Source organism: Pseudorca crassidens, chromosome 1 (genome assembly GCF_039906515.1).
Source record: "Pseudorca crassidens isolate mPseCra1 chromosome 1, mPseCra1.hap1, whole genome shotgun sequence".
NCBI classification, from domain to species: Eukaryota; Metazoa; Chordata; class Mammalia; order Artiodactyla; family Delphinidae; genus Pseudorca; species Pseudorca crassidens.
The window spans coordinates 50,158,887-50,171,770 of record NC_090296.1 but is presented as its reverse complement, the minus strand read 5'-3'; the positions used below and the strand labels follow the sequence as shown (position 1 = coordinate 50,171,770).

General features: G+C 41.6%; 1 protein-coding gene across 21 annotated transcripts in view; it reads right to left on the bottom strand.

The window, feature by feature from the left end:
* Window positions 1–12,884, bottom strand: part of NIN (ninein) — a 102,768-nt gene that overhangs the window by 37,868 nt on the left and 52,016 nt on the right. For all 21 annotated transcript variants that reach the window (XR_010943032.1, XR_010943059.1, XM_067736173.1 and 18 more), the window contains 8 exons: window positions 12,158–12,348; window positions 8,177–8,323; window positions 7,525–7,692; window positions 6,913–7,049; window positions 6,435–6,575; window positions 6,006–6,180; window positions 3,163–3,273; window positions 2,700–2,789 (listed from right to left, as the gene is read on the bottom strand). Coding sequence is in view for 19 of the 21 variants with exons in the window: in XM_067736173.1 (XP_067592274.1) it covers window positions 2,700–2,789; window positions 3,163–3,273; window positions 6,006–6,180; window positions 6,435–6,575; window positions 6,913–7,049; window positions 7,525–7,692; window positions 8,177–8,323; window positions 12,158–12,348 (1,160 nt within the window). In the remaining 2 variants the exon portion in view is untranslated. The remainder of the gene's footprint in view (window positions 1–2,699; window positions 2,790–3,162; window positions 3,274–6,005; window positions 6,181–6,434; window positions 6,576–6,912; window positions 7,050–7,524; window positions 7,693–8,176; window positions 8,324–12,157; window positions 12,349–12,884) is intronic.

The window sequence follows — 12,884 nt, the reverse complement described above, 5'->3', positions numbered from 1 at the left end:
TTTTTCCTGCCCTGCCACTAGGTTCATCAGTACCATTTTTTTAGATTCCATGTATGTGCATTAGCATACAATATTTGTTTTTCTCTGTCTGACTTACTTCACTCTGTATGACAGACTCTAGGTCCATCCACCTCACTACAAATAACTCAGTTTCGTTTCTTTTTATGGCTGAATAATATTCCATTGTATATATGTGCCACATCTGCTTTATCCATTCATCTGTCAATGGACACTTAGGTTGCTTCCATGTCCTGGCTATTGTAAATAGTGCTGCAATGAACATTGTGGTTCATTGCCACAATGAACATGACTGAATGAAACATGACTCTTTTTCAATTATGGTTTTCTCAGGGTATATGCCCAGTGGTGGGAATGCATATGTATACATATAGCTGATTCACTTTGTTTGTGGTACGGCAGAAACTAATACAACACTGTAAAGCAATTATACTCCAATAAAGATATTTTTTTAAAAAGACATATAATAACAACTGTTGGCAAGGATGTGGAGAAATTGCAACTCTCATATTGGTGGGAATGTAAAATGGTGCAAACATCTTGGAAAAAATTTGGCACTTCCTCAAAAGGTTAAACATACAGTGATCATATGACCCACGAATTCCACTCCTAGGTACATACCCAAGAGAAATGAAAGCGTATGTCCACACAAAAATTTGCACACAGGACTTCCCTGGTGTCACAGTGGTTAAGAATTCACCTGCCAATGCAGGGGACATGGGTTCGACCCCTGGTCTGGGAAGATCCCACATGCCATGGAGCAACTAAGCCCATGCACAACTACTGAGCCTGCGCTCTAGAGCCCATGAGCCACAACTACTGAAGCCCGCGCACCCTAGCGCCCTCACGCTGCAACTACTGAGCCCACGCACCGCAAATACTGAGCCCACGCACTGCAACTACTGAAGCCCACATGCTCTAGGGCCCGTGTGCCGCAACTGCTGAGCCCGTGTGCTGCAGCCAGTGAAGCCCATGTGCCTGGAGCCCGTGTGCCACAAGAGAAGCCACCGCAATGAGAAGCCCGCACACCGCAATGAAGAGTAGCCCCCACTCACCACAACTAGAGAAAGCCCACACAGCAACAAAGCAGCCAAAATAAATAAATAAATAAATAAACAAACCAGTGTGTACGTGTCCATCCCAAACTCCCAGTCTATCCCTCCCTCCCACCCTTCCCTGCTGGTAACCATAAGTTTGTTCTCTAAGTCTGTGAGTCTGTTTCTGTTTAAAAAAAACAAAACAAAACCAAACTTGCACACAAGTGTTCACAGCAGCATTGTTCACAATATTCAAGATAACCCAATGTCCATCAACTAATGAATGGTTAAATAAAATGTGGTAGAGCTATATAATGGAATATTATTCAGCAATGGAAAGAAATGAACTACTGATACATGCTACAGTATGGATGAACCTTGAAAACGTATGCCAAATGAAGGAAGCCAGTCACAAAGGATGACATATTGTATAATTCCATTTATAGGAAATGTAAAGAATAGGCAAAATCAAAGAGACAGCAAGTAGATTATTAGTCGTCTAGGGCTGGGGGTCATGGGAGAGATTACAGCTAGGTGGAGAGGTAGTTTCCTTTTGGGTGATGAAAATGTTCTAAAATGAATTATGGTAATGGTTGCACAATTCTGTGAATATACTAAAAGAGACTGAATTATACACCTTAAATGGGTGAATTGTATGGTTATGAAAAACTGTTTAAAAAAATAAATAAGTGGACAAATTTGGGGAATTTTTGGAGGTAGAGCTGACAGATTTTACTGATGAAATAACTAAAAGCATAGGAGAAAACACCTCTACTTGATTAGAGTCAAGAGCCATAACTTATTTATAGGAGTGGCATAAATGTTTCGTTTCTTTTCTCAAAGCGTGCACGTGTATTTCCTGAGAAGGCAGGCTATGAACAACCTCATAAGGAGGTGATTGTTTTCTTCATTTTTGCCCAAGTACAATGTTCACCTAAAGCAGTTAGAACTCAGTTATGCCTACCTTGTTAAAATAAACAAGTGTCTGTGGCTTAAGGAAAAAAAAATACCCCACATTCCTGAGCTTCGGAGAGTTACTTTTTTAAAAAATCAAAGATTCCTATTATTTATAAGGATGTTTTTGTGTCCTCTGGTAGGAATTTGTAATGCCTTACTACTTAAAGACTTGAGTGGTTTCTGCTCCATTTGCATTTTGTAAATAAAATAAGGACTGTATTCAGGAAAAAAAACCACAGAACAAAAGCAAATTATATCAGCCTGCGTTGATCGCTCAGGAAAGACTAGTTTTGGAATAAGCACATCAACATGACCACGTTTTCCTTCTCTTAGAATAAAACTTTATTTTCCTCCAATTACTGGCAATTTCCGACCCAGATAAAGCAGACAAATGCAGTTTGCATGATTCTCTCGTATTTCAGGATACTAAACAATAACATTAACAACCAGCACGTAGGTTAAGTGTTTTCTGTGTCTCAGGCTCTGTTCTAAGCACTTTACATATATTTACTCATTGACTCTCCACAACAACCTTATCTGGTGGGTACTCTTATTTTTGCTATCTCATAGGTGAGGAATTGAAACACCCGCAGATTAAGTGATGTGCTCATGGCCACACAGCTAGTAAATGGTGAAGCAGTATTTGAACCCAGGCACTCCTCCGCTAAGTTCTCTTCAGTCACTCACCCTGCACTGCTGCCCATATTCATTTCTCATCTGTGTCAGCCTTTCTTCTTGCAAAAAGAATTCAGCACTGCTGGGATCAAGGTCACCAAACTAGAAAATGAAAAGGGCAAAGTTGTCATTTTTTCCAAGTGTCCTTCTTTGACCTATAATGTACCAAAGACCCAAGTTTCTGGTGTTCACCCAGTGTCTGGAGTATGAAAGGAATGTGACATTTAAGCAGAAACACCATCAATTAGATGATGGGGAGAAGATTCTAGAGTGATGTGTTCAGTCAAAGCAGAGATTGTTTCTCAGTGCCACGCCATGTTTCCCTCGTATAAATTAAATCCCTGCAAAAATGACAGGTTCCTTTAGTCACATAAATAATTCCATAGAAGAAATTTTCTTGGTGGCATAGCTTCTGCTCTTTTGAGTGAACTACACTTTGGGGCTACATAGCAGGAAATCAAATTTAAAGACTTACCTTTTCTGCCAAAACATTTTCCAAATTTCGCTTAAGTTTGTTTGTCAGATTCTCATACTCTGCCAACTTCTCTGCATTTTCCAGAAGCTCATTTTCTAGACGACTGTTTTCCTGAAGAAATTTGGGGAAATTAAGTGGGCACAGATTAAGAAATAAACTGTTGTACCATTTTATAGCACACATACATCAATGCTCTAGATCGAGAAAATGTGTTCATCTTGAAAGTTTCAGTACATTAGAGCAGAAAAAGTAAATATTAAAAAACTTATATCTATCTTATAACCTCAAAGCATGTCTCCTGGAGGCATGCTTTTCTTGATCCTACAGAACCATGCTGCCCAACAGTGGTCACAAGCAGTCACAGGTAACTATGGAGCACCTGAAATGTATACAGCACAAACTGAGATGTGCTGTGAATATAAAATATTCACCAGATACTGAAGAGTTAGAACAAAAACACAGTAATAATTTCTGTAGATGAATTACAAGTCAAAAAGATACTGTTTTGGAGATATTAGATTAAATAAAAATGATTTAAAATGAAATTCACCTGTTTCTTTTTACCTTTTAATGTGCCTGTTTGAAAATTTGAAATTACATATATGGCTTGCATTGTATTTCCAATTCGACAGCATTGTAGTAGAAAATTTAATGACGTGAAAAACATTCTCAATAAACTGTCAGATGAAAGACTGGTTGCAGAATACCTTGTTCATCTGACAGCAAAAGAGAACTCAAAAAAACTCTAAAAAGTAGGATAGCTCTAACAATTTTCATTTAATGATGATATAGATATGTTATATTTAATTTACAATTTTATTTTGGTTTAAAGATGTAAAAGCTATACATACAGGTTTTTCATAATGAAAAAGGTGGGGTTTTTCTGTATATAAAACACTTGTAAGATTTCCACCCACATTTGTTAAAAAAATAAATGTGCCATTTGACATATTTTCTATTCCAATGCTATAGGATAATTGGAAGAACATTATTTTCAAAGTATATTTTGCCAAAAGAATATAGAGCCAATATATCTTAAATACATTCTTGTTCACACCCTCACACAGTAACATGGAGTGAAAAAGAATGTGCCTGAAGTGTTTTTGAAAAGTACTACCTTCCCCCAAAATGCAAGTTCTACAACTCTAATCTTCCAAAGTGTGTCTAAATTTAGATGTTAAAACCATCAGGAGCAGGGCTTCCCTGGTGGCGCAGTGGTTGAGAGTCCGCCTGCCGATGCAGGGGACACGGGTTCGTGCCCCGGTCCGGGAAGATCTCACATGCCGCGGAGCGGCTGGGCCCATGAGCCATGGCCGCTGAGCCTGCGCGTCCGGAGCCTGTGCTCCGCAACGGGAGAGGCCACAACAGTGAGAGACCCACGTACCGCAAAAAAAAAAAAAAACAACCGATCAAGAGCAACTATCGGGCCTGTGTTGATGCTCTGGAAACTGACAAATCAGCTTCTGTTGCTGACCACAGGGAACACACAATCGGGACCACGGCCGGGGAGGCAGATATGGATACAATTATCTATGATGTGATAGAAAATATGCTATCTTCTGGCAAGAAAAAAAAAAAGTGTAATGGGAATGAAAAAGTAGTTTGGCCTGCAGTGTTGGAGAAAGCAGTGAAGGAGCCTAAAAGCTTACTGAGGAACTGAGACAGCTGATGGCAGGTGCAGCAGGGTTGAGGGCATGGCCCTGGGGGTTGCTGGCAGGATCTGAGGTTAGAAAGGCATGAGGACAAGCTCCCTTTCAGGGCCCTTCAGTGCTGCCATGTTGCACTTTTATAGAGGGAACAGCATGATTTTAAGTGTTCTTAAGTAAGGTAACTCTGGTGACAATATGGAGGTTGGATAGATGGAAAAAAGGATGCACGTAGGTCAGCTGAGAAATCGTGATGAATTGTGCACCTCTTCAGAGGCTGTGGAAATGGAGAGATGGGATAAATCTGAGAAGCATTTCAGAGCATCAACGGGACTCAGAAACTGATAATCAAGGATGACTGAGGACTTTAGCTTCTATGACTTTCAGCACAGGTGGTGATGTAGATTAGGGAGAAAATTCCAGAGAGGAAGCAGTTTGATGGTTAGGAAGTGAGAATTAGCTCAGTTTTTGATGTGTGGAGTTTCAGGAACCTTTTATAACTTCAACAGTAGTGAATATTCCATAGGTACTTATTACCTTCTAGATACTGTAATATGTAGCAACTCATTTAATCTCCATATCAATGCTATGGGGGTAGGTATTACGATGGTGCCTCTTTTGTGCATTAAGAAACAGGTTTGAGTAACTTGATCAAGGTTTTCTGTAAGTAGTGGTATCCAGATTGGGACCAGGCAGTCTTCAGGCCAGACCCCCTCCTACCCTGCCCGCCCTTTATCTCTAGATAACACTGTACCATATTATCTGGTGTCAGAGTCCAATAAAGAGAAGGATCACTTCCTCTACAGAGGCACAGGGAAGGACAGGAGGATGTATAAGGGAAAAGGTACATTTGGAAGCAAAGAAACAAAGCTGATGGCCTCTGTGTGGCAGGAAATAAAGTCATCTGCTAAGAATGAGGAAGGGGGAGTGCAAGGAAGGAACAGAGCATCAACCAGGAGCCAAACAGCTCTGAGGACCCAGTGCAACTTCAGGGGGTAAGAACAAGATACGCTGTTGGCAAACCAGAAGCCTAGACACCCCTGAAATCTAGCTCCCAGTGGGGGCTCTACCATGTCCGGTCATGACCCAGCTGGGCAGACTTATGAGCCCCGTGCAGACCTGTCCTCTTACAGAGCTGTGGTTTTCCATGTGTATTCCCAGCAGGGACACAGGCTGTACAACCAATAGGATAATTACCTTTAAAGAGAGGGCAAGGCGGTCCCGGGTGTAATTCTCTTCTGTTTTTGCCTTTTCAATTTCCTGCTCAAGTTCCAAACGCTGCTTGCCCACCTGTTGTAGGATCTGTTCTCTCTCCTTTCGAAGCTCATTCTTTAAGGCTGCTATTCGTTCCTTGTACTCTTCATCCAGTTTCCTGTGAGGAGGAAAGACTGACAAGCTGCCATCAGATCCCTCAGAGGTCCCTACATGGATCCACCAAAAATGGAAACACAGAGTCACAGACATGGGAAGCTCCTTGAGAAAGTGTCTAGTGAATCCTGCTTTCCTTGAGGCTTGGCCACACCTAAGTCACTCCGGCCAGGTGTGGCCAAGCGGGCAGGCAGGCTGAGCCCCACTGCCCTGGGCCAGGGCGGTGGGAAAGGAGGGTCCTGGCCCAGCCAGTCGTACCTGAGGTTGTACTCATTCCGCCGCTCTATGGCTGCGTGGTGATCGTCCACCTCTGAGGCCATTAGAGACTTGAGCTTCTCAGCTTTTTCCAGATCTGACCGTAGCTTCTCTTTTTCTCTGACCACTTGATCAACTTGCTCCCTAGAATCAGAAAGAAACCAAGTATGAGGGAAACTGTTTCTAAGCAACAAGTAGACCCCAAAAAGCTCTCATCTGGCTTGCTTCAATACAAACACAAAACCAAGACAACCAAAACCCTTCAAAAACACACAGACATTCCACACAGACATTGAAGAGACATTCCTCTTCAACAGACTACATACAAATCTAAGCTCTACCTCATTTTCACAGAAGTGAGATGATAGGCGATTAGCCACAACTGCGTACAGGATGGAAGAATGTATGCCACAGGCATCTGAATGACTTGCTCGACAAGTAGGAAAGGGAATAGAGCAGGTGAACCTTCTGCTTAACTCACAGCAAATGCCGGATCTCAGCCTTAAAGCTGGCCAGAGCTGCCTGGTGAATGCTGTTCTTGGTAACCAAAAGTTCATTTTCAAGAGCCAGCGTCAGTTCTGTCAAATTAACATTTCCATCAAGGCTGAAATCCAAGGCCTAGAAATCAGAACAAGTTCAAGACAATCACAAGTTCTATCCTGTGAAAGCAGAAAATGTGAAGCTGAATTTACAGTCTCCAGGCTGGATGCTACATTTCTTTAGTGATTGCTTAGAAACAATATTCAATCCACAGCATAACTAAGCTCTCTCTAAGAAAAACATAACATGATTATTTGCATGTTTAAAAAAATTGCTCTCTGGCACTGTAAATAAACACCACGGTAAAACTCTAATCTTTACCAACCAGAGATCAGCTAAGAAATTTCTTATCAATAATTTAGGGGTTAAAAACATGGAAAGAGGTTATCGATAATCCTGGTTTAAGTGGGTAGGAAAAGTTACCTCTTACGTCTGAGATCTTGTGAATAGAAGAATCATTAAGGAGAAATCGAATCAAATCACAGTTTTAAAAAAATGGAATTTTTCAACCCTGCCCCAATTCGTCATTTTTCTCTCATTTTAGCTGCCACACCTTCAGGATCTCCTGGCTGTTCTCAATGCCCTCTTCATGCCAGGTGTCAAGTATTCTCTCCACTGATGCATAGCCCATCCCATCATCCAGGCAGGAGAAGACCCGAAAGCCAATGGTACTTGTCATCGCAGACGGGGTTGTGGTCCGTCGTCCACTCTCATCGAAAGACTGGAAGAAGAAAGAGACTTAAGCAAGCTCAGGCATTGCAACATGGTGTTGGTCAAGACCAAAACTGGTCAGTCCTGACCACAAGGAGCAGAAGGCGTGTCTCTCTAATTTATACTGCTAGGATAAGAAGTCACGCAGCCCCTTTGATCTCCCTTTCCTAAGTCAGCCTAGAATGCAAAGCTTATCAACAGTTGACCTGGCCGAGAGTTCCTTCATATAGATGAAATGTGCCTCTACTTAACACCAGGTTTCTTCTGACCTACAGCCAACAAGAAGGGGCATAATTAGTGGTCTTCCTACTGTAATTTATGGTCATTTCTCAAACCCAGCTTTTCCTTCTCCAATGGTTCAGTCTTTCTTTACTACTCTTCTTTTGCCTCTCTTTCTCCTCAGTATTTTTCTTTAGACAGCAGATTAATTCATTAGAAATTATTCAAATGGATTTTAACTTCTACTCACAAAGAAACCACTTCCTATTTCTTACCTGCATGGAGAGGTGCCTTTTCAATTGTCTATATGGGGTAGATGCTGATGGGGTAAGGGATTTTCCATTTTTGAACAAGCCGTAGAAAAAATCTTCTACACTCATCGTACCATCAGGATCAAGATTATGGAAGACTTCTTCAAGCATCTAGAAAAGGGCAACCATATATTTTAACTATTTCACTCAAAAAACCCCAAAGGCCCAGAGTACACTTCCAGCCAACAGAACTTGGCACCACTCTTGATCCCAGGACTCCAGAAATATAACATGTCCCTTTATTCTCACTTGACTGAATTTTTTTCCTTTCTAGTAATATGTCCTTCCCCCTCACATAAACTAAATAAAATTCATTTTCAACACCTTCATAGTTTTATGCAATTTAGCATTTAACTGTTTTCTCTTTTGCTCACACTGTTAGAACGGGTAATCTTTAATGTTACTACACGTTATTCTTGCGAATTAAAGAATTACTTAAAAATATAAAGATATAGCGTCCCAGTGTTGTAACAACAGAAAATAGTTAGACGTTCATTAAGCCGTTATATTACGGTGACTCCACATGATATTTTGCTGATATTGAATTCTGGAAATTGGTACGTCAGCAGGGCAGAATTGGGTCTGGGACAGATGGCAATGATCTAATAGTTGGGGTCTGAAACCCGTGACTTGGGATTTAGAACATTACTTGGAACAGCACTGCGTGTTTGGGGTCTTTATTTCTTTTAATGCTTTAGCACAGGAGAAGTGAGGACTGGATAGGAAGGATGTCATGTGTATGCAATAGAAGGGTCCCTCCAAGAGATGTAAAGAGAAGGGACTTTTGCCTGACTGCTTTGCACCCTGTGACAGTAATCAAGTAGTCCTCACCACATACAGTCCCTTCTAGAGGCTTGCCTAGGAGATGGTTTGTTCCCCAGCTTAACAGAGGAATGGAAAAGGGAATAAGCAGCACGAATCGTGGATACCGCAAAACAGGGAGGGAAGGCGAAGACCTCCACCCTCACAGTCGGCTTCCTCTTTATTTGGGGGGCTAACATTTTTCTATAGGACATGCCCCCGGTGTACAAAATAGAAATCACCTGAGAATCCTGTTAAAATGCAGACTCTGATGTAGTTAAATCTGGGGGTAGGGCCTAAGATTCTGCATTTCTAACAAGGTGATGCCCAGTTTGCTGAGTAGCAAGGAATAGAACAAGCAACAAACTTACTCTTGTTGCATTTGAGCCTACACCTGGTTCCATTCTCACAAAGGCCTCTTTGTAACAAATCCTCAAATTTTCAATATTCACTTCTTAAGTCCAGACTATGGCTAGGACTCCTGTCATCTCATAATTGTTGATTTTATCCTTCATCTAAGTGCCTGAGGCATTTCTTTTATCCAATGCTTCTTTTTCCAATTCATACCCAATAGGAAACATCTGTCTCTATTCTTGTTTTTATACCACTTCCTCTGGAGAGGACTCTGAAACAAGAAAATCATTCTAAAGAGTGGAAATCTTGGGAAGAAGCAACAGTTCCTAATAGAGAAGCATATGATGAAACAGATGGAAAGGTAGTTGGGGCAAAATTCTGAAGTTGCCAAGCTCCCTTAGCTTCTCCGTCTGGTTCTTATCAACCAAAAGAACACTTTCTTAGAGGACTAGGCTTTCAGGACTGTCAAACCGGAAGTCACAGTAAAATCCAAGTGTGCTGACTGAAGTGAATCAGCATATTTGGCTCTAACCTTAGCTCCACGTGGGTTGGCCCTGTGACCTTGGCCAAATCAATGCACAGCTTCCTGACTGCCTAAACACCCATCACCTGATCCACCTGAAGTGGTGGAGTAAGTAAATCCCGCCAGTTACTGTACGTGGGGGAGTGGACAAGCAGTGAATAAAGGGATGTGGATTCAGAAGAGGGTGGATGGGCAGGGCTGGGCTGACAAGAATGCAAGTCAGTGGGCAACTAGGGCACCGCCTGCAGTCTGTGCAGGAGCTGAATCTAGAACCCTGAGGACATTCTTACTCCCCATCACCAGCCAGGTCTTTGGATGGTTGATTTCCCAATGTGTAAGTTGGGAAATAATGCACTAGAATAGGGATCACAAATACCTCGAGGGGCCAGGAAGGTGATGTAAATAAATGAGGCAGGATGGTCTTGAGACATTAGGAAGTGGTGCCTTTTAAACCAGCGAACGGAACACGAGTGCATGCCCTGTCCAAAGGGGCTAGCTGCTTCTCACTGCCAGCAAAATGGAGCCAAATCTTCTGATTTTTAGAAAAATCTCCTGATTTTAAAAAGTATAGCAAAAAATTCAATTTTTAAACATTGGGTAGGCGACGTAGCCCTTAGGTCACATTTGGCAGCTAGGGTGACAGTTTGCCATCCCTGCCCTACAGTCGTCCTTGCTTCTGGAAAGCAGGGCACTAGTTTTAGCCTTAAGACAGTGAATCTAGTTTCCCTTCGTGATGATGGCAACAGGCAGCAGTGATCTCTTTCTTTATCTATAAAATGAGGGGTGACTAGATCTAAAATTGCTTTCAGTCGTAAAATTCTAGGATTCCAAGTTGTATGCTGATGAGATCATCTTGAACTTTCAGCTCCGCTGTGGTCTAGAGCTAGTAATACAAAGTACTATAGTGTTTCATGATTTTGGTGGGGAGGAAAAACACTAAGTAAAAGCTACGTTCAATTAGCAATCCTTTACTCATCCTCACATCAGAAGAAAATAAATGTGCTGCTTCTTTTCCTGGGTTCTGGAGTCTCCACCACAGAAGAAAATGCAACTCCCCACAAATAGCTAAGTTTATTCCAAGATTCGTTCTTAGATAAATAATCCAAGTTTGTGCAATATTTCTTGGCAGAACAACCCAAGGTTCTGCATACTGCGCTGGTTTATAATTTAGGAGGATGAATTTAATTTTATGACTCAACAGCCATCCCTGAAAAATAAATGACGACTGAGCCATTGAAATGTAGTCAGAGGGTGTGCAATGGTCACATACACAAGGGAGAAGGGGGGGAAAGAACTTTTCTGCAAGCTACACTACTTGGAAGCTTTTGATAATAAACCTCTTTCTGGTTTAGGAAAATAATACCACTTATCCTCTGAGCAAGCAGATAACATGGTTTCAAATATCATTATAATCAAAGTTTCCCAAAGCTACAACTGTAGCCCTAACCTCTAAGTCCCTCCAATCCTTATTTTCAGCTCTTTGAAAGACATATCTTGGAATTAATTACATTCTTATGTTTCATGGCTGTTCACGCACCCAGTCCTGCCACCCCTCTTAATTTTTTAGAAAACGTGAAGTTCAGAATTTTACCGAGCAAGAGTCTTCCGGGGGCTCCTTCAGGACTCTTCTGTTGTACATTTTCAAAACCACCAACCTACCCTTTTCCCTTTCCTCATGACCAGATTATTGTGATGGCTCCTGGCTGGTCTCCTAATCTAAGGCTCTCTTTACACCACTATACCCCATAAAAGAAGTTCAGACCACCCTCATTAAGTAAGTTTTTCCTACGTACTATTACTTAATCTGCTTAAGAACCCAGGGGTGATACTGAGATCTTCTCTCCAACAAACTAAACTTATCAGCCTGGCCTTCAAAATATTCCAACTCAAATCTCCTGAACTCCCCTCTTCGTCCTTCCTCGACACCTTTCCCACATTTTGCTCCGTGAATGCCACATCTACACATAGATTGACATCATGCTACACTGAACTGGTGTCTGATAGTAACGTGGGGTAATGTGCTTAGCACAGTGAGGGGCACACAGTACGGGTTCAGTAAGTGTCAGCTATTGTCAGTTTTTCTTTTCCACAATACAACATGAGGTCCTCAGAGACAGGATCTTCATGGCTGACTTCCCAGGAAAAAAAGAGAATGGAGTCTCTGTAACATGCTGCAGGAAACCGAAATATGGCTATTCCTAGCCTGTGGCCAGTTTAGCTTTTATCATGATTACTATTCCTGAATAAAAATATGATGCAAGGCTTACCTCTCCATCGACATTCTGCAAACCATACTGCTCACAGATGGAGATCAGCTTCTTCCGGTTTAGGTGACCATCACGGGTGATCCCCAAATCTTCACAAACCTCCTGCAGTTTCTCTTCTATCCAGTCTTGGGGAGGGGAAGGCCCACTTTGTGAGGCATTCAAATCATCTGGGTTCCAAAATCTTAACTGGCCTAAAATAAAAGCATACAGTGTGTTGTGCCTAAAGGAACTGAGAGCCTATTCTCAAAGAAAAATGTGCTTTTTGAAAATAAATGCTATAATAAAGAGACTACAGATGTTGATTTGATTTGATCCTGAAGTTCAAATGAAGTGGAACCACTGGTTCTTAGGCTGCAACTAGGGCCAACAGACACTTTTTTGTTCATTGGCAGCCATACCTATGTAAGAAATACCATCTCCTGTGCAGTAATGCCAAGGTTCTAGGCTCATTTTATTCCAAAGGAAAATATGCACAGGCTTAGGCTTTGGTGTGATCAGAAGGAAGGCTGGTTGAGAGCCATTCTAAGGAGCTTTATATGCCCTACCTCAGCTATAGCTACCAGACTTTATTATCTCCACTTTCTTTCTAGTCTAAGCTCTGCTTCTACTGCGAAGGAAATAATTTCATGATAAATATCATAACATGATTATAAAAGGCGAGATTAGCCTGTTTCCATATCTTTACACATACGAATATTCTGACCTATAAGGATTCCAACTTGAAAGA